Below are 26647 nucleotides of genomic sequence, written 5' to 3'. Positions count from 1 at the left end.
GTGCAAGACTCTTATTAAAAAAAAATATGTCAAAGCCAGCATCAAATCCCTAGCACATTCCTTCAGAATACCTGGTGATATATTATCAAGTCCCACAGCCTTATTTACATCTAGTTTGCTCATCTCCCCATACACATCTAGCTCACGTAGTATCAGTCTCTTCTCCCCATCATCAACTGCTCTCAATCTCTCCATGAAGTCACATTCACAAGACCTTTATGAACTGCTCATTATATATCTCCATCACACCTTCTGAAACAGCTATCTTTATACCATTTTCTCCAATCAATGTCATCCTTCCATAATCATACTTTCTTCTGCTGACTATATATTGAAAGATCTCCTTAGGATTTTTTTTGGCTTCATTAGCTAATTACTGTTCATACCTCACTTTAGCTACCCTCACCAACCAAGTCACCTCCCCTGCCTGGTCTTTATAGTCCTAATGGAATTGGTTATTTCCACTTCTCTTATGCTGCCTCCATAATGCCCTTTTTCTCTCTATCACATGCTTAATCTTTTTATTCATCCATTTCACACCTACCTTATTTAACCTTCTCTCCCTTGGAATACATTTAGACATTGCATCTACTAGATAGTTTTTGAAAATCCCCCAAGCTGCATTGATCTCTTTTCCAGCTAACTCCTCATTCCATGCTACACCTGCAAGTTGTCTTCTGAACTCTTCATAATCAACCCCCCCCCCCTTGTAGTTCCACATATACCCTTTTCTTACAGAGGTCCTCACACTGCTGGCAACCACCCAGGTAATCACCTCATGGTCACTCTCACCAATTGGTGAATGATTTGACACCTAATTTATAATTACATCCTCTGATGAGATGACCAAATCCAAGACCCTCACTCCTCGTGTGCCCTCTATTACATACTGTCTGAGGTAGTTATCCCTCCAAAACTCAAGAAACTCACTTTCTCTACTTCCAGTTGCTATCTCATCATTCCAGTCTATATTGCCATAATTAAAATCGGCTATAATGATCACTCTTTTCTTATTTGCTTGGCTAATTTGATTATACATTTCATAGTCACTACCATCCACATTACCTGGGCTATAACAACATCCAACTAAGTAATTTATTCCATTCAGCTCTATTTCCCTCTTGCATCTCTACCTTGTATGGACATAACTCTTTCTCTATCATCAATAATACTCCCCCCCCTCTCTTTTTACCCCTTCTATCCTCACAAAACACATCATACCCTTCCATCTCCATTCCTGTCAGGATGTTGTCCTCATCTAACCATGTCTTACTTATTCCAACGATTTTTGGGTGGACAGACTCAATTAGTGCAACCATTTCATCTGTCTTGTTTCTTACACTTTTAGCATTTGTATACAAACCCAACAGCTCATTCCTGGATTACAGCTAGTTCCACTGATACCACTCATTCGATGTGATTCCCTCCATGCTTGACTGGGGCCATTTCCCTTTCTGCTTATTCATTTTAGAACCCTCTTCAATTCCAATTGTTTCCTCTTGATCCCAGTTTATCCCATTCCTTTCCTGTCTACACATCCTCTTGGAGCATCCAACCTTTCTCATACTGTGTACCCCTGTCCACCCTGAACCTCCCCATTTCCCTGTTTCTCTTGCACACCCATTCTCTCATTTTCCATACTCATGCCACTCACTTCCTAATTCATAACCACCTCTTCAATCTCTCCTGCTGTTCCACATCACTTCCCACTTGATCTGATTCATTCTCTGTACTTATTTCTCTACCTTCCAGCATCAGCTTCCCAAGTGACTCACACCATAACCACTCAAATGCAGTCCATCGTCCTTCAGACTCATTCCACACATTAACAAACTGTACTCCCCCTCTCCTCATACATTTCAGCCAACATATCATTCATAATACTTGCTCTCTGCCTCATCTCACCACAGTCATACCTAGGCAACACACTTACTACCCTTCCTGTCACATTATTCTCTTTTATCTGTCTAAGCTGGAAACAAGCTGGATCATATTGTTTTGGCTCTTGAGCATGTGTGTATTTTTTTATTTAAACATATACCTGATATTTTTCTTTACTCTGCAAATCTTGTTCACACTACCTCCACCAAGCATAAGTCTTTATAGACCGAGGAGAAATAAAATCTGTAAAGTATCCTAGTTCTGGATCATGTACAGTAAGATTTAGTGGATAATTATTCCTGTAGTAAAAGAATAACATGATTTGTAATACACAAAATTAATTGAAACAAGTCATTGAATAATTTTAATTAAATTTATGAATTTGTCTTTTGACAAATTCATTTATGTATGGGTAAAAGATATTTAAACAATGTTTAAAAACACAGAAGCATCAATGCTTTACCTACTACAACTGAGTAAAGTATATTTGGAATTAAATATATTTGGAAGACACAATCTATGACTTCTTATTAATCTGTTTAATACCTGTGACCTAGAGAAAAACATATTCAAAAAATAAGGCTTATCAGCCACTTTGTGATTTTTATGTGACTCACACCCACAAAAAACTTTTGTAAAACTAGAGTATATTTGTACCATGAATATTTCAATTTTTTTTTAAATTAAGTTTATATTTTTTTGTATTTTTTATTTATTTATTACATAGTTCCAAAAGCCTGCTGTGGAAACCAAATGCTGAACTTGTTCATTTGTTTCAGGCCTCCAGTTAGCAGTATAGCGATACATTGAGTGATGAGATTTATTTCCCACCTAAAGAAAATCACACACATCTATGCTCACAGTGGGATTTCAACTCACAGTCTGTTGGTTGGAGAGTGGATATTCTAACTACTCATCCAACAGGCTCACAGAAAATACATGAAGAAAACATTCTTATAGAATGTCATCTGTTAGCATTTTAGTAGCAATATGCTCTATGGCATAGATTCTCAACCTATGGTACGCGTACCACTGGTGGTACGTGAGCCACTCCCGGGTGGTACGAAAACAGAGTATAAAACAAAAGGGTAAATTAACATTTTTTTTACTCACAACATGAGTTGAGAATTAAAAATGTATGCACAAATATTTAACACTTCTACTTAAAATATTTCATGCAACTAAATGAAAACAATTTGATTTTAAATTATCATTAAAACTTTTGTATGATAATATACGAAAATAATATGGAAGTTCGATTTGAATTTAATAAATATTAATCAAATGACAATGGCAGAAAGTAGCTCGAATATGTTTGATCGGACAACAATGGGAAACAGTTTGTCCATTGTCATTTGTTTAACCACAAGCTGCAGTTACAGTTAAGAAAGTAGTGATGTTAGATTATTGTCTTTGAATGCGAGATTTTATTTGTGAAATTGTCATATTTATATGTAATTTGTGCTAGAGGATAGAAACCGGAACATGAGTAAGTGGTTAACGAGCCGATCCTCAAAAAGATCGACGGGTGAAATGGATATAAGCGAGGGAAACAATTCTTCTGCCAGAAGCCACTACTTCGAATCCTAACCAAACGACGGAGGACATCATTGTACAAGAATGCAACAAAAAAGCCCCGTACAGCATAACGTAAATATAATCTTAATTATTTATCATATGGTTTCACATATATTGGAGAAGAAACCGCACCTATTTCCCAGTGTGTGATTTGTTATGAAATGCTATCAAAACATTTGATGAAGCCTTCCCTTCTTAAACGTCATTTTGAAACCAAGCATGGCGATTTAAATTGCAAACCTTTCAAATATTTCCAGAGAAAACTCCGATTTGTCAGCAAGGAAAAAACAAATATCCTCATTTTCAGGATTTAACATGAAGACTCTGGAGGCATCTTATGAAGTCAGTTTAAGAAGAGCTAAGGCAGGAAACCTCACATGATCAGAGAGTCATTACTATTACTGACAGCTACAGATATGGTTAGAATAATTTTTCGGGAAAAAGCAGCAAAACAACTTGAAATGATTCCATTAGCCAATCACAAAGAATTTCAGATTTGTCTTCAAATGTTAAGGAGCAGTTAATAGAAAAAGTTCAGGCTAGTAAATATTTTTCCATACAATTGGATTAAACTACTGACATTACCAGCATTGCCCATCTTCTTACATATGTAAGATTTACAGATGGGAAAAGAGTGAAGGAAAAGTTCTTATTTTGTGAACCACTGCCTGCTAACAACCTCAAATGAAATATTTTCAAAATTAGACCAATTTATGAAAATTAATGATATAGAATGGAATAAACATGTTGTATTTGTTCTGATGGAGCTACTTTAATTTTTGCATTGTTGCAAAAATTAAAGTAGCTCCACAAGCAAAATTTGTACAGTGTAGCATTCATCGCGAGGCTTTAGCTGCAAGAAATATACCTGTTACTCTGAAGACAGTTTTGAATGAAAGTGTGAGAAATGTTAACTTCATTAAGTCTGGAGCTATGAATTCATGACTATTTTCCATTTTGTGCAATGAAATGGGTGCTGAACATGATTCTCTTTTATTTCACACCGAAGTTAGGTGGCTGTCGAGGGGAAATGTATTAAGCCGCCTGTTTGAACTTCGTTCAGAAGTGCAAATTTTTCTCTCTGACAAATCCTCAGACTTCAATTATTTCACTAATGAACTATGGTTTGCCCGGTTGGCTTACCTGGAAGATTTATTATGCCACCTCAACCAGCTGAACACGAGCTTGCAAGGGTCTTGCATACTTTCTTGTTCTTGATACAGGATCAAACTGCGGCTCTTAGGAAAAATCTTGGCTTCATCGTTAAAGAAATCGATACTGGAAACACGTGTTCCTTTCCATTGTTGGATGCTTTCTTAACTGAGAATGAAATTCTTCTTCATAGTGAACTGGCAGTGAATATAAAAAAGCATCTTGGGAGTGTAATCACAGATTTCAAGGAATACTTCCCTGAAAACCTGGCTTCAGAATTTTGGATTAGAGAGCCGTTTTTCCATTGATGACACCTTACCAGACACGTTAACTCCTTCTGAGAAAGATGAACTGATCAAGCTCTCCTGCAACAGACGTCTCAGGCAAACGATCAAGAGGATGGATTTAACAGACTTCTGGTTGACAAGAAGAAATGAATATCCAATGATCTCAGAAAAAGCTATAACATTTCTGTTGGTGTTTGCAACTACTTACCTTTGTGAATGTGGGTTTTCTTCTCTCATTTATATCAAAAACAAGTACAGGAATAAGTTGAATGTTGAACCCGATTAAAGATTCAAATTAAGTCAATTAAAACCAGACATTAAGAAGCTGTGTTTAGCTAAACAAGCACAACCTTCACACTGAAACAAGAATGTGAGTTCTGTAATTAAAAATCTGTTACATTTATAGCTTGTATTGAATGCAAGTTTATTTGAGAACTGGAGTATACCATTATCAGGAATATGTGTTTATCAAAATTTGTTTATGTATTCACCCATTATTATTTTAATTTTTAAAAATTTTACATTTTACAGAACAATCCATTGAATAGATTCAAAGAGTATCCGTTTCTCTAATAAATATTTGAATAAAATAATAAATAACTAAATAGATCACTAGTATTGTAGAAAAATGCTTATTTTGTCCTTGGAACCAACAAATCGCCCTTTTCCAGAATAAATTTGCTTACTGGTATCTAATATCCTGAATTAAATATAATGGTATGACACTGGAAAAGGTTGAAAATCCCTGCTCTATGGTATTTACAAGAGTTGTAAATACCATAGAGTTGTAAATATCTACGGTATTTACAAGAGCTTAACATTAGTATTTACAACTCTTGTAAATACTAATGTGCTCCCTGAAATTTACATTTCTATTGATCATGACTGCTAGATCTGAATCTCAATCCCTTTCTGGAGCACATTTCCACAAATACTGTGCTATGCATTAGAATTTGAAGTGCAAAACTTTGCACTTAGCAAAATTAAAACTAAATCTCACTCTTATGTCCAAGCAATGAAACCATATGAATCTTCCTGAAGAGAGTAGATTAGCATCATTCCTTATAATTCTCACGACCTTTGCATCATCGAAAAACAAAGAATGTCCTCTGTCAACAACATGAAATATTATTAGCAAATCATATGAAATAATCAGCAGTCCAAAAACAGAAACTTGTGTTACATCATTGGTTATCTTCCATTCCATGGACAATGTCTTCAACCTCTCTACTTTTCATATATAATTAGCTAGTATTATCATCATCTCAGCCTAGCAAGCTCCTTCCATTAGGAATATGTTGAAGAACCTGTTAAGGTATCCTGGTCCTCTCTAATCTGTTTACTAGCAGCAAACAGCCGCTAGTAAACTACTATACATATGGTATTATAGGTACTACATTTAGTTTATTTATTATATATCTTTGTTTTCATCTAATTCATTAAAGTACATCTCATGCAGTTCTTCTCATAAATTTGATTTCAATTGATGTAACTATTATTCATCTTGTTTTCTGATAGTCCAGGCTTTACTCCTATAGGTAAAGACTAGTCTTTCAAATGTCTTGTATTCTTTAATTCTAGTATATTTTGTACTTTTTGTTCAATTAAAAACTTAATTATTCTAAGTGCTGTTGTTATAATTAATTATTCTATACTTTTGAATTTTATTATTAATGTTATTTACTTCATAAGTTAGATTATAACAAATTAGATAAAGCATCAATAAAGGTGTATAGAATATTACAATTCATCATCCGAGATTATTCCATTAAACCTCCAACATGAATTCTGTGCAGAATTCATATTGGAGGTTTAATGGAATAATTATTAGCATTGAGAAATGATTAAAAATAATTTTAATACTTCCAATATTTCGTTTCTGTCACAGAGACATCTTCAGGGATTACAAAAAACTTTTTGTAACAACACACACAAAAGCAATACAGTAGTGAGTGAAACTAAAGTCTTATCTAGGTGGCGCACCCTCTATGGGCATTTGCAAGTGGCCTAAGATGTAAAGAGGGATCTCTAATAATTAATGTTTCCCAAATTTTGGGAAGTTTAATACAACCATATTTGTTTAAATTAGGTTGATTCCTGAGTGCCGATGCAGATTCAGAAAACAGTCTTTCTCTTTTGAATTTACTATGGTGGAGCATGGTTGTTTTTTTCAAGAAGATCCTGTGGGTAGTATCCAAAACATGGTCTGCAAGGCCAGATTGACCATAATTGACTGACAGAGAAAATATTGGAAGTATTAAAATTATTTTTAATCCTTTCTCAGTGCTGATAATAATTCCATTAAACCTCCAAATGAATTCTTCATCATTATTGGTTACCTAATCACTGCATATAATTGTGTTAAGATAACTATCATCATAATGGAATAAATTAAAGGAGCCAAAAAATTATATTCTTGCTTTAATCCTTTATCCAAGTGTAAACAAACAATGTTTGTGCATGAAGCATCTTCACGACTGAGTTACTTGTATGGAGGCTAATGACTTCACATCAATTGCCTTAGTAGTGTTTGCTTTGCATTACGGGATACTAAGGCTATTAATGTGATGTCATTTGGGCCTCCATATGCAAGTAGCCCCATTGTAAAGATACTTCATGCACAAACATTGCTTACACTTGGATAAAGGATTAAACCAAGAATATAATTTCTTTGCATCTTTAATTTATAGTATAACCAAGTGAAAAAACTTTCAATATCATAATTGGTCGATTGGTAAAGCCTCTGCTGCTAATGGCTTACAAAAAGTTCAGGAAGTTTGAGCGTGGTTAGTAGTTGGAAGGGGTTCAATTGTTCAATGCTGTTGGCATACTTTCCCTCGACGAGTCGTTGGACTCCCTGGAGGTCACATAATAATAATGGAATATTTCCAAACTATCAGTTTGCAATGTCTGACAATAGTGTTGATATATATATATATCATCAATTTCCTGATATGTACTCTCAAGGGGGGTTCAGGTTGCTCTGACAGCACTATATGATTAAGTTTACATTATTATTAATCTCCTATCAACAATTTTCCTCCAGACCAATCTATTGTGAGCATTCCAATATTACCATATCTAACATTTAGTGCTTCTAAAGCACTTCTCACTGAATCAGTCCACCTAGATCTTGTTCTTTCTCTGGGTCTCTTTCCTGCCATCTTGGCATCAAACACCTGTTTTGCTAACCTTTCTTCACCGATTCTATTTAAGTGGCCATACCACCTTAAGATAGCTCTGCTGACACATTCTTGAATGCAAATAATGTCAAGTTCCTTTCTAATATCTTCATTTTTAATATGATTCTGCCACTGATGTCATTAGTTCACTCCCCTAATTTTTCTCAGAACCCTCATGTCTGTGGTCTCTAGTCTTTGATCAAGTGCTTTAAACTGGTTTAAACACTGTTTTATATACTCCAAGTTTGGTGTTTCGATAATTTCTCTCTCATTCCATATAAATTTATTTAGCTGGCTACCCACCATACCAGCTGGATTCACTAAAATCTGTGCCTAAATAGCTGAAATATTTCATTTGTTCTATAGGATCTTCATTCAGAATGCAGCTGAAGTTTTCTATGCTCCTGTATATTTTCATAGTTTTGGTCTTTTTATTGTTGATTTTCATGCCAAATTTCTTATAGCTGTTATTCAGTTTAGTTAGTGAATCCTGGAGACATGTACTAGATGTGTTTAGGAGTACATCATCTGCATAAAGCAAAGAGTTAAGTTTGATAACTCTGATTTTGATATCAGGTTTAATGTCACTTTCTTTCATAACATGATCCATATAGATGAACATCCTATACTTGAAATTGTTATAATTCTTGACCACAGAGATTAATGAATAACTAACTCTTATTTAAAAGTATTGGTCAAGTGGCAATAAACTATTTAATAACCAACTAGTTTCACTGACTATTGCTGTCGACATCTTCAGGGTTCAAATAAGGTAGGCAAAGTAAATTACAAGCTAGATTGGTTATTAAATAGTTTATTACCATTTGACAAATACTTCTAAATAAGAGTTAGTTATTCATTAACATCCTATACTTATTTATTATGTTCTCACCTGTTTTTGTCTTCTTTGTCTCAGTAATGCGAATTATGTCCATAATGATTTCCTTTTCATTAATACTTTTATACTAATAGTTCCTATAATAAATTTAGTTTAATCCTTTATCCAAGTGTGAGCAAACAAAGTTTGTGCCTGAAAGTATCTTCAGGACTGGGGTAAGGTGATACAACACCGGGCAATTTTTGCCCGGTGTTGTATCACCTTACCCCAGTCCTGAAGATACTTTCAGGCACAAACTTTGTTTGCTCACACTTGGATAAAGGATTAAACTAAATTTATTATAGTTTAACCAAGTGAAAAATAACCTTTCATCATCTTTCTCTAAATCCAGAGTAATTTAATAAAAAAGTGGCACACCGTTTGGCAACTCCTATAGGTAGAGATGACCTTGCTAATGCTTCTGCCTGGTATCTCCACTTGGGCCTGGCTCCGACCAAAGAGACCTCAATAAAGGTCGAAACTAGTCTGGGTAGTGGCCCTTCCCTTAATGCATAACATTATACATATCTGCAAGGAGATGTGTTTTGCATTATGGGAGATACCGAGATAGGAGTGATGTTAGCTTGCTCCACCTTTGCAATGAGTTGTCTGGTGTCATACCGCCTTACCCCAGTCCTGAAGATACTTTCAGGCGCAAACTTTGTTTGCTCACACTTGTATAAAGGATTAAACTAGATTTATTATAGTCTAACCAAGTGAAAAATAAACTTTTAATAGTTCCTATCTTCAGTTCTTCTGAAGATAGAAATTTCTCTCTTCTGAAGTTTCACTTATTCCAATGATTTTGGGATGAATAAACTCAATCAATGAAGCAATTTCATCTCTCTTATTTCTGATACTTCTGGCATTTATAAAACACAGCAGTTCACTTTCAGGTCTATAACCAATCCTACCCAAGCCACTTGTTGGTTGTGATTATTCCCACCACACCTGCTCTTGCCCAATCATCTTTATTACCATTTACCACACATATCTGCTGAGGCTCAACTACCCCACTTGCATCCTGATCTATTCCATTTCTATGCTGATCATCCCCATACATGCATTTATTACTCCCACAACATCCACTCTCCCTGTCCACCTGTGTTGAGTTCCTCCCTCCTCCCCATTTCCCCGTTCCTCTCTTCCATTCCCTCTCTCTCTTAATCTTTCACACTACTACTGTTTCCATTGCCAAGCACTTCAGTCTCTCCAATATCACAATCCTGTTCTTTCACTTCACCTCTTACGTCTGATCTCTTGCTTGCAATAACATACTGCATTTCCATTTAGCAACAGTTGCTATAGTTCACTCACTCCAAAGCCATTCAAATGCAGTCCATCACATCTGTATAATTCCATTCTTCCCTCAGACACATATAATACATCCCCAAACTGCACTCCCTTCTCACACAGCTCTGCTAGCATACCATTCATGAATCTGGAGTTCTCCGCCTCAATTCATCATTATCATATCTCGGCAATACACTGACAACCTTTCCCACTATACTGTTATCCTTCACTCACCTAAATAACCTCGTAATGTCTGCCCTTACATTCTTCTTATATGCAATTTGACCATTTGTGCCCACAACCACTACTAATTCTCTTGTGTGTTTCCTTCTCATGTCCAAAGCATGAATTATCTTGCTCATTCTCCTTATTGACTCTCTCATTAACCAATCCTCTAACAATGTAATCTCCATACACCTTTCTTGAATCATTCTTTACCTTTTTTTCTTTCATTCTATTCTTCTTTACACTTTCATTTGTTTCCACTAAACATCTAATATCACTCTGCATATTCCTCATTTTATTTTTCATTTTGAATAATTGTTTCATCAAATCTTGCATTACAACAATTTCACTCTCTGTTGCGCCCATAGTCTCGCTACCTCTTGTTCTGCTAGATCTTACTTCCATTTCTTTGTTCATATCTCCTTTAACTCCCTTATCATTTAATTTTGCTTCTTCATTCTTGCATTCTTTCACTCCTTCAGTCTGTCTACTAGCTTTTTCCATTTCTTTTACTTACACTAACCTTTACTCCTTCAGTCTGTTTCACATTCAGTAACTCAGTCTAACAAAATATTGCACCTTCTACACATCCATACTTTCTATTGTCTCTTGTAGTTCAGTCTCTCCACAAGCATATCTTCACATTTCGCATACATATATTATTACACTCACGATATTGAACCAATTTTGAAAAATCTATGTCATAAATAAGCAATGGATTTTCAAGCCTGAGGAAGAAGACAAACATTACTCACTCTATTAATTTATGACTTTACGACACTGATTTTTTTTTTTTTTTGGAAAATGTGATGAATAGACTTTTGATGTATCTGTAGTAAAGGGTTTCTGATAAGTGCTGGCTGACAAAGTACCAGAGGCTGTGCAAGTAAAAAGGATGTCCAAGAAGTGTAAACTACCAGAACATTCTTTTTTCATGGTGAATTGAATATGTGGGAGAAGACCATTGATCTGATGTAGGAAGGTGGTAAGTTCATTTTCAGATTGAGAATACCCAGCAAAAACATCATCGACATAGCAAAGCTAGAAACAGGGGGATCAATGGATGAAAACAGTCTCTTCCAGATGGTTAAAATAATACATTTCAATGAATAATTTTCATAATACTAAATGCAATCTTTCTCGTCTTTCACGGGATGATGTTAACAATACGCTCGTTAGCATCGTCACATTTTTAAATATGCTTTGAAGTTGCTGCATCATTCTTTATAAGCAAATTACTTCAGTGTAATTTATCTACTACTGAATTCCATGTACTGATTTCCTTAAAGCAAAGGAACCACATATCTATTTCAAAATTGGATAAAGGAAAATCTGTAATTATAATGGATAAGGTGGCTATGAGAGAAAGACTGCCTTTCACAGGATACCTCCAACTACCAAGAAATTAGTTATCATCCCACTAAAACAAAAATTAGACAATTAAATAATCTCCTTGATGAAGCTGTTAGCTGGGATGAAAACACTTTAAAGAAGTTACACATTCATTTTGGAAAGACTGCTCATTTATGGTCTTCCAAAAATATACAAAGAAGGTTGTCCTGTATTATTATTACGGGCAACTCCAAGGAGTCCTTAGACTCATCGAGGGAGGCCCTAAACATCATATCAAGAACAACTATTCAACATCCACACAGTATCTATCATACTTTGCCTTGAACTCATTCACAGTCATGGGACCCACAACAGACTCTGGCAGCTTATTCCACTCATTCACCACTCTCCAAGTAAAAAACCTAGTTCTAACACCCTTGCTAACCACACTCTTGCCCAGTTTCCATGGATGACCCCTAGTCCTCCCACCACCAGTCCTGTTCTGAAAAATATCCTCTGAATTAATCTTATAGAAACCTTTCAGTAATTTGAATGTCTCAATCATATCACCCCTTTTCTGCCTATCAACCAATTTCTCAAACCCACAAATCTTCAACCTGTTCTCATAATGTTCATTCCATAGACCTACTATCATCTTGGTCACTCGCCTCTGGATCCTCTCCACCTCCTCCCCATCAAGAAGAAACCCTGGCACCCAGATCTCGGCACATTAGTCAAGAATCTTATCAAGGCTCGATACAGAGGAATAATAACTTGCTTGTCTCTGCTCTTCAAAGTATTCTTCAGTAACCAAGTGATTTTGATGATTCCACAAGTAAAGAAGAGGACAAAATTTGGTGTAAAATGGATGACAAACTATATCAAACAGGAATTGCAGATGAAAAAGAGGTTATGGAAGAGATATAAGGAGAGGGGTGGAGAGCAGATGCATGAAGAATATAAGACTCAGACCAGGAGAGTGACTAATATGGGAAGGAAGGCGAAACTAGAATAAGAGAAGAGACTGGCACTAAGATCCAAAGATAATCCTAGGGAATGTTTTAGCTATATGGCCAATAGGAGGAGAAGTGATTACAGAAGAATGACATTATGGGATAAAAATGGAGTATTGGAGTATTTCATCCTGAAGAAATAAGTTTTAATACTAGAGGGATAGGGCAGGTTCGAGGTTTATAATAAAGTGATAACAACTGGATTCAGGAATGGCTGTCTGATAGGTGTCAGAGTTCTGTATGGTGGAGCAGTATCAAGGAGGCAGAAGGTTACAAGTGGGGTCCCACAGGACTCAGTACCAGGACCTGTATTGTTTAACCTTTATATCAATGACATTATCAATGGATTGCAGAGAATATTCAATTGTTTGCAGATGATGTGAAGCTGGGAAGGGTTATTAGTAATAGTGCAGATGCAGCAGCCCTGCAAGAGGATTTGAATAAACTAGACAGATGGGCAAATAAATGGGGCGTCGGTTTAATGCAGCAAAATGTAAAGTCTTGAAGTTTGGGATACATCGATGGGAGGCTGCATACTTGATTGAAGGAGCTGTACTGAAGGAAGTAGAGGGAGACAAGAGACCTGGGAATGATGATTGATAGAAAACTGCAATTCAGGGAACATATTGCAAAGGTGGTGAAGGTAACCCAGAGGATTGCTGCAATACTGAGAAGGACGCTCACCTGCAGAGATAAGAGTTATCGTTCCATTGTATAAGACCATGATCAGACCACACTTAGAACTATTGTTCTCAAATTTGGTCCCCAGTATTTGAAGGGGATAAATTAACTGTGGAAAGGGTACATAGGCAGATAACAAAGATGGTTTCAGGACTGTACAATGTTAGTTATGAAGATCAGCTGAGAGAATGTGGACTGCAGAATTTGATAGAAGAAGGAGAGGTAATATGGCTGAGACTTTTAAACTGTTGAGAGGTATTTACAGGGTTGACACTGGGGAGTTCTTTTGCTTGATGGAACAGTGGGCAGAAGCGATGACAAGAGGGCCATCCCTGAAAGTTGCAAAAGGAAACTGTGAGCAAGAGGGTGAGGAGTGGTTTCTTTGCATGGAAAGTGGTTGAACCATGGAATGCATTGCCTGATAGAGTGGTGAGAGCAAGAATGGTCAAAGAGTGGTATGATAGACTTTGTTTCCTAGGGAGGACCTCCCACAATGAGTCTTTTGACTCCATGGAGGCCCGAATAATAATAATAATAATAAATGAGTTGGTTATGTTTCAACTGGTTTCCAGTTGAAAAGTGCACTGCTTTTGCTAGGAATGTAAGCTGTTTCTCAATAAAAATTAAAAAACAGATAACATATGTGAAAATCACTTATAAAATTTTCAATTAGCATATATAACAATATTCAGTGTAAAATGGCACTAATTTAAAAGATAGAACAAATATGGAAGCATGAGTTGTTATTAAGGGAGGAATATAAGACTATATATATATATATATATATATATATATATATAATGGGTCAGGGACATAAATCAAATAAAAGTGAAATGGATGAACATTACACAGAATATTAAAAAAGAAAAGGAAGAAAGAAAGTGGTGCTGTTGAAGGCATACAAAGAGAAATGGGATAAGCAAGGTCATGACTAATACAAAGCCTAGACAAGGAGAATTACAAGCATTATAAGGAATGCAAAATCAGATTGTGAGAATTTCCTCTCATAATCTGATTTTGCTGAGAAATGAGCTGAGAAAGCTAAACAAATTCCCTAAGAGTTATTTCACTACAGGAATAAAAAGAATTACTTTGAGAAAGAATATCATCCAGGTGGAGATAATGTAATGATTGATGTGATAGTGACCAATGTGAGAATAAAAATAGTTGATATGTGAGATAAAGATAGTTTTATATTCATTGATATGTGACAAAAACATGTTGTGAGGTAAAATATGTTGTGAGGTGGAGATAATGTAATGATTGATGTGATAGCGACCAATGGGAGAATAAAGATAGTTAAAATGAAGATGTTTAGGATAACATAAAATCTCTACATGAATGCTGGCCACTGAATTAGATGCTATACTGGCTCACATATTATAAAAAATGTGCAAAAGAATTACTAGTGCCCATGACTAGGCTGTTTAAGTTTCATTACATAATAAGGAAGGTTTCAGGACAGTGGCAGCAAATTATAAACCAATCAGTATCTCATGAGTGGTGATGGTGGTTAAGGTACTGAAAAAAAATCTGTTAAGGCCAGAATTCAAGAATCACTCTAGAGCAGTGGTTGGCAACCTTTTTAATATGAAGAGCGCAATACTGCACGCCATGAAGCTCGCAGGTGCTGTGTTGCCGACCCCTCCTGATTTAAATAATTAAACTTAAAATTACAATTGGCATGAATGGTTTTTGAAATGTCTTTCTATATTACTTTTTTTTAGAAATAGCTACACTATTATTGCATAATAAACAAATAAATTTGCCATTATGATTGATAAAGCAAGGCGCTCGCATCTGATCTGACAGACACACGCTAAATGTTAAGATGAATATTCTTTTTTGTATTCGTTTTTTATTTTTTATGGTATTTTATATTCATTGATATGTGACAAAAATATGTTGTGAGGTAAATAAAATAATGTTAAAATTTGAAATGTCATTTTTCTTAAAAACAACTAATCATAGAATTTCTAGGCCTGAAATGAAAGAAAAAATGCCTGTGTCATGAGCCCTCTGTAATTTTCAAATTTTATATTGTGCGCTTCATATTAAAAAGGTTGCTGACCTCTGCAAGATGTGCTTTATATTTATGGAAAATACTAAGGAAAGAGGTCTTGAGCTTGCTCCACCTTTACTATGAGTTGCCCATAAGGCACAAAACTCTTGTAGTTTCTATATTCGGCTATGAAATAATGTTGGATTCAATATTCACTTAATTTGTACCATCATGTACTATATTTGCAGTGTTTTTTTCTTTATGTTTTATTGCATTTTAAAAAGCACATATTAGTAATGAATGTAACTCTCAGATATACTACGATCTATGCTGCAAAATTACCGCTGCGAGCTCCAAAGCAGTTTACAATAATTTCTCTGAGGGTGCACTAAAAATTCACAGCAGGCGCCATGGCGCCCGTGGACACTGCGTTGCCGACCTCTGGTCTAGAGTACTCTGTGGAGGACAGTACAGTTTTCAAAAGGGAAAAAAGTCTTGTATAGTAATTTACTCACATTTTACAATAAAGTAATGACCGAGATAATAAAGGAAATAAGCCTGTTACTTAAATGGAGAAAATGGGAAGATGGATATGAAGCTGCTGAATGATAACATGGTAGCTGATGAACCAATATCAAAGAGCAGTAGTGGAAAAGTAGAATCAAGGAAAAGGTGGCCAGTGGTACGCAACAGGGCTCTGTACTTAGCTTGGACTGGTGCTATTTATTTTTAGATTAATGATATTAGAAAGAATTTGAGGGAGAATATCCAGTTGTTTACTGATAATGCTTAACTAGAGAGGACAATAGTTAATAGAGGTAATGTGGAGATCCTGCAGGATTTATATATAGACTGGCAGTATAGGCAAAGGATAATAGTTGCCAATTCAGTGTGGCAATGTAAGGTTATGCACCCAAGAATCAAATAAATAAAAGCTTGGTATTACCTTCATGGAAATGGACTGAAGGAAATTGATGAGGCTAGGGATTTGGGAATGACAGCAGTCAAGGATTTAAAATTCACATTTCAAAAGCAAGCAAAACAGTTCATAGTATCAGTATCCAACTGATAATACACTGATAAGGGATAATGAGGATTTGATATGGCTGCATTTAGACTACTGTGCACAGATTTGGTTGCATGGGTTTTTTTGAAGATGTGTCAGAAAGGATGCAGAGATGAGCAAGAGGGATGATCATAGTTCTATGCAATTCTTCTTATGGGGACAGAGTGAAGATTTGTGGATCAAAATTTGGTACACAGGTGGAAAAGAGGAGATGGGATGGAAATGCATAAGTTGCTAAAGAGGATTTATAGGATGGATGCAGAAGAAATTTTGTAATATATGATAAGGGGGAAGAAAAAGAAACAGATCAGTGCTGGAAGTTGTGCAAGAGTGTAGTTAGCAAGGGTATCAGAGCTAGATATTTTGCTTGATTCTGAGTTACCAGAAGTGGTCAGTGAATGGGTTTATAGAGAAATATCTTTTTTCTATAGAAAAACTTACTTTACAGAACTTGATCTAATTAAAAAAAAGGAAATAATTAAAGAAAATATAATAATTTAAGAACATTCAGAGCATAAAAAAAAAACAAAAAAAAATACTCATGAAATATTAAACAAAGGTTACATGGAAGAAAAATGGATTCCACGATTTTAAAATAAGCAAGGAATGGTGTGGTACAGCAGAGAAGAAATAAAGAAAATATGTAGTGAGTTTTATAGGGACCTATATGCAGGCATGGAAATAGATACAAATCTACTATATTTAGGTGAGACTGATATTGGACACCCATCATGAAGGAAGAATTATGGAAAGCCCTCGGATCAGCAAAGAATAATATAAGTCCTGGTAAAATGGCATATTAGCAGAACACACAAAATCAGGAGGTTCACAGTTTCATAAGTTCACACTGGATATGTTCAATAATATTTGAACTACAGAAAAAATTCCAGCCCAGTGACATAAATCCTTGATTATCTTATTACATAAAAAGGGCAGAGAGATTATATTAATAACTATAGGCCAATTAGTTTGCTATCACATTTGTACAAAATGTTTATAACCACTATACTAAATAGGATCACAAGATTTTTGGATGATGCACAGCCACATGAACAAGCAGGATTCAGAGCAAGATTCTCTACAATAGATAATATCCACACTATTAATCAAGTAATAGAAAAAGTAAATGAATATAATCTTCTTGCATATTTAGTGTTTGTAGATTTTGAAAAAGTATTTGATTCTCTATATCTAAGAAATAATAAAAAACAATTTAAAAACAACCAAAGTCATCCCAACAAAGCAGAGTTGACCCTTGAACAATGTGGGGGTAAGGAGTGCCGACCCCCACGTTGTTTGAAAATCAGCATATAATTTTTGATTCCCCAAAAAACTTAACTACTAATAGCCTACTGTTGACCAGAAGCCTTACCAATAACATAAACAGACGATTAACACATATATTATAACATAAATTGAAAGCCAAATGGCTATTTTTCTGGCATCCTTAATAATAATTAAGGGGATACAAATCCCTTGTTGTTCAATTGCCAGTAAGCAAAACACTAAGATCGAGAACTACGAATCTATGCGTTTCATATATATATATATATACCGAAAAACTATCGGTGAATCCAAGTGTAAATGACCACTTAGTACAATAAAGTGACTGCTTCCTTGGACAGAGGAGAAGGATACACAGTAATATACTTGGATTTCGCAAAAGCTTTTGATAGAGTACCTCATGATAAGTTGACAGTCAAACTAGAGCAGATGGGGTTGGATATTAGATTAGTGCATTGGATTGGAGACTGGCTATCTGATAGGTATCAACAAGTTGTGTATGGGGGTGCGATACCCAGGAAAAGGAAAGTCACTAGTGGAGTGCCTCAGGGGTCTGTTTTAGGGCCATTACTATTTAACTTGTATATTAATGATATTAGCGAAGATTTGGATGGAGATATTCAGTTGTTTGCAGATGATGCAAAGTTGGGACGAACCATAAAGAGTAGTGAAGATTTGTGGCCTTGCAAGAAGACTTGAACAAACTGAGTGATTGGGTAAGCAAATGGGGATGTGAGTTCAATGTTGCAAAATGTAAGGTTTTAAAATTTGGAAAACAAAGATGGGATGCAGAATTTATGCTTGGTGAGGTTATTTTGTTGGAGGTGGAGGAAATAAGAGATCTGCGGGTGATAGTGGATAAGGATCTGAAATTTAGGGAACACATAGCCAAAATTGTGAAGACAACACAAAATCTTCTGGGAATGATGCACAGGACACCGATGTGTAGAAGCAGGGAGATTCTTATTCTGTTGTATAAGGCTTTGATTAGGCCACACATGGACTATTGTGCCCAGATTTGGTCACCTGGTTTTCAAAAGGATGAAGAGATGTTGGAAAGGGTCCAAAGGCGATTGACTAAGGTAGTTTCTGACCTCTGGAATGTGGAGTATGAGGAAAGATTGAGAAGATGTAATTTGCAGAGTCTGGTGGACAGGAGGAGGAGGGGAGATATGATAGAGACCTACAAGTTGGTAAGGGGTTGTTATAAGATCAATGGTGGAGAAGTTCTACAGAGAATAGTGGGAGATCAGGGAGAACCAGAGGTCATCCCTGGAAACTGTATAAAGAGGGTGTGAGTAAGGGAGTGAGAGGCAGGTTTCTTTCGTGCAGAGTTGTGAATGATTGGAATGCCTTGCCTGAGAGTGTGGTGTCAGCAGGGAGTTTGAGTGTGTTTAAGACACGGTATGATGAGATGTGTGATAAAAGGACCTCCCAGACGAGTCTTTGACTCCATGAGGTCTTGTTTAATAATAACACCAAGGCAACTCGAAGCAAAGGTGGAGCAAGTTCCCGCACTATCCTTGATATTTTCTCATAATGTAAAAACACAGCCCCTAGGAGATGTAATACTATAATTACATTATGAGGAGAGGTCACTACCCAGACCGGTTTCAACCTTTTTTGAGGTCTCATCAGTGAATAGGTAGACCTGGAAGATAACAAGGTTTAAGTGAAAAGAACTTACATACCTTTACTATACTAATGCCATAAAGGTGTGTTTGTATATTATAACATAAATTGAAAGCCAAACGGCTATTTTTCTGGCATCCTTAATAATAATTAAGGGGATACAAATCCCTTGTTGTTCAACTGCCAGTAAGCAAAACTCTACGATCGAGAACTACGAATCTATGAGTTTCATATATAGCGAAAAACTATCGGCGAATCCAAGTGTAAATGACCACTTGGGTAAAACGATAGTTTTTTAGTATATATGAAACTCATAGATTCGTAGTTCTCGATCGTAGAGTTTTGCTTACTGGCAGTTGAACAACAAGGGATTTGTATCCCCTTAATTATTATTAAGGATGCCAGAAAAATAGCCCTTTGGCTTTCAATTTACGTTATAATATACAAACACACCCTTATGGCATTCATATAGTAAAGGTATGTAAGTTCTTTTCACTTAAATCTTGTTATCTTCCAGGTCTACCTACTCGCTGATGAGACCTCAATAAAGGTTGAAACAGGTCTGGGTAGTGACCTCTCCTCATAATGTAATTACAGTATTACATCCCCTAGGGGCTGTGTTTTTACATTGGATTCGCCGATAGTTTTTTGGTATATATGAAACTCATAGATTCATAGTTCTCGATCTTAGAGTTTTGCTTACTGGCAGTTGAACAACAAGGGATTTGTATCCCTTTAATTATTAACACATATATTGTATGTTATGTGTATTATACGAGGTTGGTCTGAAAAGTTCTCGGCCTAACAATGAAAAAACGAATTTATAATTTCAAAATTATTTTTATTTTTCAACATAATCCCTCTTAAAACAAATACATTTATTCCTGTGATACTCCAACATCGTTATCAACTCCTTGTAATGGTTCTCAATAAGATCTACAAAATACCCCTCTACAGCTGCAATCACCTCTTGATTCTAAGAAAAACCTTGACGAGTAAGGAAGAGTTTTAGTTTTGGGAAGAGATAGAAGTCAGAGGGAGCCAAATCTCGGGAATAGGGTCGATGTTCCAACAATTCATAGTGCAAATCCCTTAATTTTCCCATTGCCAAAACACTTCTGGGCAGGTGCATTGTCTTGATGAAAGATGATTTTTTTCTTCTATAAACCAGGTCTTTTCTCACGAATATTTTCGTCTAGTCTGGTTAATAGATCGGAATAATATTCCCCAGTTATTGTTTTACCCTTTTCAAGATAATTAATAAACAAAATGCCTTTAGCGATGCCATGACCTTTCCTGCTGATGAAACTGACTTTGTCTTTGACGCTGAACAACCGGCTTCTGTCCACTGTTTTGACTGCTGTTTGAATTCTGGTGTGTAATGGGGAACCAAAGTCTCATCCATAATAAATTGATTACTATGGATGAGAAATAATAAAAACCACTATATATTAAAGATTCTTCCCGTTACTAAGAGAATCGAACTTATGCCTTTTCTAATCGATGGGTGCAAATGTACAGTAATTCTTCTAATTGCACTATGGAGGTCTCCGATTATATCTGATTATTAAAAACCGGATGTCAAACTTCCACAGCCAGTATCAAGCTAGAACATGACTCTTCCCCAAAAGTCACTACCAAGACCGGTTGCAACTTTACTGAAGTCTGATGAGTGGGAGCAAGACTAAGAGGCAATACGAAAGATGAAATAATGAATACAAAGAATATAATTTCTTGATATCTTTAATTTATAGTATAACCAAGTGGAAAAACTTCCAACATCTATCTCTGATTCAGAGTATTTTAGTAATAAGGTGTGACACCCTTTGGCTACTTGTATATGGAAACATGACTTCTGCATTACTTTAACCTTGGTATCACCTCTGGATTGGCTCCTGCTGATGACACCTCAATAAAGGTTGAAACTGGTCTGGGTAGTGACCCTTTCCACATAGCATTATACAAATCCCTAAGGATATGTGATTTGTATTATGGTATACTAAGGCAAGTGATGTGAAGTCATTAGTCTCCATATACAAGTTGCTCAGCCCTGAAGATACTTCAGGTGCAAACTTTGTTTGCTTACACTTGGATAAAGGATTAATCCAAGAATGTAATTTCTAGTACTGTACTGTATTTATTAATATTGTATATTTACATCATCTGTTTACAAGATAAATCGTGTGTCTGTCAATACCTACATCACTATTGTCATATGTGATACAAAACATTGTAAATGGAAGTTTTCCCACTTGGTTATACTCTATATTAAAGATACCAAGAAATTATATACTTGGTCTAATCCTTTATCCAAGTATAAGCAAACAAAGTTTGCACCTGAAATATAATCACGACTTACACTGGGATAAAGGATTAAATCAAGTATATAACTTTTTGGTATCTTTAAAACAGTGTAGATGTTATATGTATTACTAACACTAGACATCAAAAATGAAAAGATAATGTGAAAAAGAAATTCATATTTATTTACAGGTATAATGAAGGAGCAGCAATACGATTACTTTATGGTAGCCTAGTGCAATCAATTCTATTGCTTCATGGTAGCCTAGCTTATACACTAATGAATGAATAGTTATAATTTCTTTTTTATTTTTAACTAATTAACAGTTATGATTTAATACTGCATCTTTAAGTTTGTTTACATTTCTCTTGACTGTGACAATGTATGGTCTGTAAGTGTTTGTTTGTGTGTGTAAGTTTTGATAAATTTTAACTTTTTCATAATAGATTTATGGTAGTAAATGACTAGTGTCTACAAATATTTTATGCATTCATGACATACCTAACTTTTTAATTTTTTTTCGATATTTCTAAGTATGCAGTTTGTCTGTGAATTTTTTCAAATTGTCAAAATCTCTAAAAAAATTTCAAACATATTTATTAAAAAAAAATGCATATAAGAGGATCTTCACAGTTCAAACTCACATTCTTCAAGGGTGAACCATATATTGCTTATTATTTTTTATTTCGCGATACCTCCAAGGAGTCCAAAGACTCATCGAGGGACGGCACCCACTCCACAACTCTCCGTCTCTACCACTTCCACCAGTCTCCATCATCTACACCAATGCCATCTACTACCCACCATCACCACCACTAGTATTTTTTGTCTGTATGTTGCATGTGTACTGAAGGCTGATTTGTCTGTATGTGGAATGAAAAACTTGAGTTTCCAGGAGTAAAAATTCCTGCTACCTTCATATGAAACCTTCAATTGAAAAGAACCCATATAAAGATTCCTTCCATCATTACTAGAATCAAACTTATGCCTTTTCTAATCGATGGGTGCAATGTCCAGTCATTCTTCTAATTGTACTGTAGAGGTTTCTGATTATATCTGATTATTAAAAACGGGTTATCAAAACTCAACAGTCAGTATAAAGCTAGAACATAATACAGTGGTATCTCGCTAATCCGAACTAATAAAAACCGTGCTCGTTCGGATTAACGAATTTTCCCCCAAGAGACAACAATAACTAGCGTTTAAGACAAAAATAATCAGATTCTAATGGTACATCAATTTAATTATGTAAATAAATGAAGTAACTGATAGAAAAAAAGCTACTGTACTGTAATATAAAAAATAAAAATTAATACAGCACACAAGTTTATTTTAGTAAAACATTTAGTTTGTATGTATCTGTATTGTTGAGGATTCTGATTTAATAAAATTGCATAGTTCAGTACATAAATTAATTTGCGTAAAAATATCACTTTCTGGAACACAACACAAAAAAAAAAGTTTTTTGATTTCTTTGTAAAAAAGTCACTGATTTTCTTTGGCTTCTTGGAAGCTAAACTTTTTCGAATGCTTCTTCTCAGAGCTGCATTAGCAATAAAATTTTGTGGAATGGCGTATCATTCTGTTTAGCCCATTCTATACACACATTAAAACTGTCAGCTGCCCTTCACGTTTTACTTTTTCTTCTTCAAGTTCTTTATCATCATCTAATTCATTCTGTAGCGTGATATTTATAATTTCAGCATCTGATTTCATTTCGATTTCACTTTCGGTTCTACCTTTAATCCATTCCATAATATGTGTTTGAGAAATTTCAATATCTGGATTTATAGTTTTAACCAAATTATGCACATTTTGAATTTCCTCTTTTTGTGTATCACCGTAGTTATACTGTACTGTAATAATAATAAAATAAATAATAATTATTAAAAAAATAGTACACAAAATAATAATACGTCATAAATAAAAAATTTTTTCTTTCAATCCGCAGTTCGGATTAGCGAGATACCACTGTATTCAAAAATGGTGTTGCTTGTTTAGTGAGCAGTTTACTATATTCACATATACTTCCAAATCAAATAAATGTGCAATGTATAATAGTACAGCTTATCAAACAAAGTATTATATTATGTTACATCTGTAACATAATATAATACTATAATACATAATATAATAATAATATAATATAATCTGTAATTAATAAGTTATGTTGAATCAATGTTACAAAGATCATCATAGTTTTTGACTAAATATTTTCTCTTGCTTTATCTGTTTAATAAAGTTATTAATAAAGAATTTTTGTTTAATCTATTATACAAAGGAAAAATATGCTTGCCTGTTTAGTGAAATCAAAACAGTTGAATTTATAGGTGTTTCAAATGCTGCCAACTCTAATCCTTCATTTCCTTTTACATTCAGATCTATACGTACTGTGCCATGTGGAAGAAACTTGCTAAAAAGTAACAAATATTTCATTAAAATCATACAATACTGTTCATTTATAATGCAACATAAAGATGTAACTACCCCACCTATCTAGGGTTAATTAGTGTTATAAATTTCATTCAGACTTAAATAAATTGTATCAAAATCGTAATATATTTTGCTTTAAGTATTAGTATACACTACCTAAAATAAACATTGGAATAACTGAACCAAACAACCTAAGAATATTCTATATGAAAACATAATAATTCTGTCTAATTTTCTTCTCAAGAATCATCCCACAATGAGTCTTTTGTTTTTATGGAGGTTTGGCATTGCTCTGCTCTTTTTGTATAATAATTTTTGTGCAAGTTATTTAAAAATATTATTATTACTACGGGTATCTTCATGGAGTCAGTAGACTCACTGGAGGAGACCCAAACTATCAAAACAATATCTATCATATCTACTCTTGAATTCATTTACAGACGAAGAACTCACAACTGAGACAGGCAATGCATTCCACTCATTCACCATTCTCCAGGTGAAAAACCTCATTCTCACACCCTTGTTAACCACACTTTTTCCTTAATTTCCAGGGATGACCTCTTGTTCTTCCATTACTATCACACAGCTGAAACATTTTCCCCTGCATCAATCTTATAAAAACCTTTTAGTAATTTAAATGTGTCTATCATATCCCCTCTTCTCCACCTATCAACCAACCTCTGCAAATCCACAAGCTCTCAATCTATCAATGTAGGGAACATTTTTTACATCACTCACCAACTTAGTCACTCTCCTCTGAACCATTTCCACAACCTCCTCATCTCCAAGGAATCCAGGTGACCAGACCTGAGCACAGTAATTCAAATGTGGAAATATCAATACTTTATAAAGGGGAATAATAATCTCTTTATCTCTGGATGTTAGTCTGTTCCTCAATAACCAATATACTTGACATGCTAATGTCAAGAGGAAAAATATCTGGTTTATTAGATAAATCATGGCATGTAAAGTATGTCATATACTAAACAGGACACAAGTAAAATAAAATAATCAGTAAGCCCACCTATATATCTCATTATAATAAAATTATGGAGGATGCTGCTATATTGGAGTAATAACTTTAATATAAACTAATTTAATTTAATTATTATAAACTAATTTAAACTTAATTATAAAATAAAACTGGATATTTGGAAACTGAAAAACTGCTTAGTATCAGGAAAGCTAAGAAAAAAGACAGGGATATGCTGATTCTATGATTAGAGGTATTTTAGACGAGCAAGTAATGAAAGTGTGTTTTGTGGAGTAAGGATTGATATTACAGAGGCTACATGCAGGATATGATTGTATCAGTCAGAATAAATGACTTGAAAGGAAATAAGTACAGTATGATAGAAGACATGAAAGAGCTGTTGAATGGCATAAAAAAAAGAGCAAAAGAATCAAAATTGTGAGCAAGTTGCAATGATGTGTGTTGAGCAGAGATACAGCACTCAATTGTTAATGATTTTTGAAAAATTCTTGATTGTAAGAAGGATTTGTACTTGTAGCATTGATTACACTTAAAATAGATTTGGTGTCAGGTACTTGGACAGAATGGCCGTACGAGAGCTTGGATACATGCACTAAAGTGAGAGACTGCAATTGTTATGACAGATAAAAAGACAATGATAGTACAGAAGGGATAACTAAGAGTATGGTGGAACTAGTCTTGTCAGTGAAGAAAAACAGTGGGATAAGGAATCTGGTTGATTAATCAATTCGGGCTGCTTATTTGAATCAGTCAGATTTTAAGATTTACTTGAATATGCATTAGCCTATGTGGTTATTGGTGCATGTTTACTAATGCCAGAATCATCAAAATTTTTGGTACAGTAATACCTCCCATTACAATGATTCACTCATATAATGTTTATAAATTATGACCAATAATCATTTATATGATGGTGCATCCACTCATACAATAGTTTTTGTGGATGAGGCTCTCGTGATCAACCGCCGCACAGTTTCCACAAACTGTTTTTATTATTATTATTATTCCTGATACCCACAAGGAGTCCGAAGACTCATTGCAGGAGGACATTTACAACTGTCTCAACCACTACACCGTGTTGTTGTTATTGGCTCATCTTTCTATGTTTTGGTGTTTCACTGTGCTTATAACTTTGTTTTATTTATTGTTATTAATAATGGCAAATAAAATAAAAGAAGAAGACTCATAAACCTATTATAGTTGCTAAGATTAAAATAATTCAATTTTGTGACAGTAGTCACAAACTCTAAATAGTCACTCCAAACTCACCTGCTTGAATGCAACCAAAGCAGTCACTTAATTATATTGCATGAGCAACTGACATAGCAAGCAAAACATAATAAACAAACTAATACTTTATCAGTTGGCAATAAGGCCAATACTCACCTTACCTAACTAGCTTGGAGTCACACAGCTACTTCTAACATCCAAAG

The 26647-nt window shown here is 34.9% G+C and overlaps 1 protein-coding gene across 2 annotated transcripts in view; it reads right to left on the bottom strand.

Moving 5' to 3' along the window:
- LOC150098145 (lysosomal acid glucosylceramidase-like) overlaps positions 1–26647 on the bottom strand; it is a 235650-nt gene that overhangs the window by 17728 nt on the left and 191275 nt on the right. For both annotated transcript variants that reach the window (XM_090406013.1, XM_090406012.1), the window contains exons 9-10: positions 24084–24200; positions 2042–2180 (exon numbers count right to left, since the gene is read on the bottom strand). In XM_090406013.1, the coding sequence (XP_090262139.1) occupies positions 2078–2180; positions 24084–24200 (220 nt within the window). In that variant the 3' untranslated portion in view covers positions 2042–2077. The remainder of the gene's footprint in view (positions 1–2041; positions 2181–24083; positions 24201–26647) is intronic.

The sequence above is a fragment of the Typopeltis vanoorti genome, chromosome 16, assembly GCF_054136105.1.
Source record: "Typopeltis vanoorti isolate ZY-2024b chromosome 16, IOZ_Tvanoo_1.0, whole genome shotgun sequence".
Lineage (NCBI taxonomy): Eukaryota > Metazoa > Arthropoda > Arachnida > Uropygi > Thelyphonidae > Typopeltis > Typopeltis vanoorti.
This window is presented reverse-complemented; position numbering and strand designations above follow the sequence as displayed.